Source organism: Apteryx rowi, unplaced genomic scaffold (genome assembly GCF_003343035.1).
Source record: "Apteryx rowi isolate R43461 unplaced genomic scaffold, aptRow1 scaffold_1445, whole genome shotgun sequence".
Classification (NCBI taxonomy): domain Eukaryota; kingdom Metazoa; phylum Chordata; class Aves; order Apterygiformes; family Apterygidae; genus Apteryx; species Apteryx rowi.
This window is the reverse complement of record NW_020447692.1, coordinates 45,460-46,469: the sequence shown is the minus strand read 5'-3', so window position 1 is coordinate 46,469 and position 1,010 is coordinate 45,460. Positions and strand designations below refer to the sequence as shown.

At 69.3% G+C, this 1,010-nt stretch overlaps 1 protein-coding gene across 1 annotated transcript in view; it reads right to left on the bottom strand.

Moving 5' to 3' along the window:
* Positions 1 to 326: 326 nt before the first annotated feature.
* Positions 327 to 1,010, bottom strand: part of LOC112962249 (DLA class II histocompatibility antigen, DR-1 beta chain-like) — a 2,176-nt gene continuing 1,492 nt past the window's right edge. The window contains exons 3-5 of the mRNA XM_026058238.1: positions 925 to 1,006; positions 779 to 802; positions 327 to 605 (exon numbers count right to left, since the gene is read on the bottom strand). Of these exons, the coding sequence (XP_025914023.1) occupies positions 592 to 605; positions 779 to 802; positions 925 to 1,006 (120 nt within the window). The 3' untranslated portion in view covers positions 327 to 591. The remainder of the gene's footprint in view (positions 606 to 778; positions 803 to 924; positions 1,007 to 1,010) is intronic.

Below are 1,010 nucleotides of genomic sequence, written 5' to 3'. Positions count from 1 at the left end.
GGCGCCCCCACCCAGGGCCCTGCTCTCCACCAGCCCTGCTGGGGTCAGGCACCGGGAGGGCAACGGGGACCCCTGTGACCCTCCACCCCGGCCACTTCTCCTTCCCCATCCCTGAGCCAGCATGGACCCCACCACACGCAGCCTGTCCCCTTCTCACAGCACCAGCTCTCTGTCCTGTCCCCTGCCCTGGCCCCCACATGCTTCAGTCCCCTGTGGACACCGAGCATGGCAGGACCCCGCTGAGCACCCAGCTCCCCATTGACAGCCCCACACAGCCGCGGGCACGAGCGGGCAGCCCATGCCTGCCCCACAAGTGACCAGAGCCACAGGGTCCCGGGAGAATTTATTAGGAAGAGCCAGAGCAGCCAAGAGCCTCTCCGTGGCCACACTGCAGGGCCCCGGGCACTGCTGGGGCCACGGAGTGGCAACAGCAAAGCGGGGCTGCGACGGGGCCACCCCAGCACTCATCGCGTGCACGGGCAGCTCCAAGACGCGGTAGCGCCAGGCGCAGACAGGCGAGTGCAGGACACAGACGAGGCTGGAAGTTGCTGCAAGCGGAGGGAGGACGGCACCGAAGCAGATGCGCAGCAGCTAGTTCAGGAGCCCTGCGGGSAGAGAGGTGGGAGAGATGAGCAGCGGGACAGGCAGCCGGGGCGGCCCCAGGACTCCGCGGGCGGGATCCGCTCTCTCCAGCCCTGGACGCGCAGCCCCCTCGCAGCAGGCTGCCACCGGCCGATGCAGGGCGCAGGTCAACAGGGGTGCGGGAGATGGACCTTACCTGCGGGCTGGGCAACGGCACGACCTGAAACGCAGAGAAATGACGTCAGCAGCGCAGCAGGGGCCACGGCCGGGGGCAGGACCACAGCCCCGGCCCCACGGCCAACAGGGCTCCTCAACCCTCAGCCCCGCGCCCCGGCCGCTCACCTTTCTTATTGCGCAGGTAGAGGACCAGCCCCAGCGCCAGGAAGATGAGCCCCAGCACCAGGCCCCCCACCCCCGTCAGCATCTTG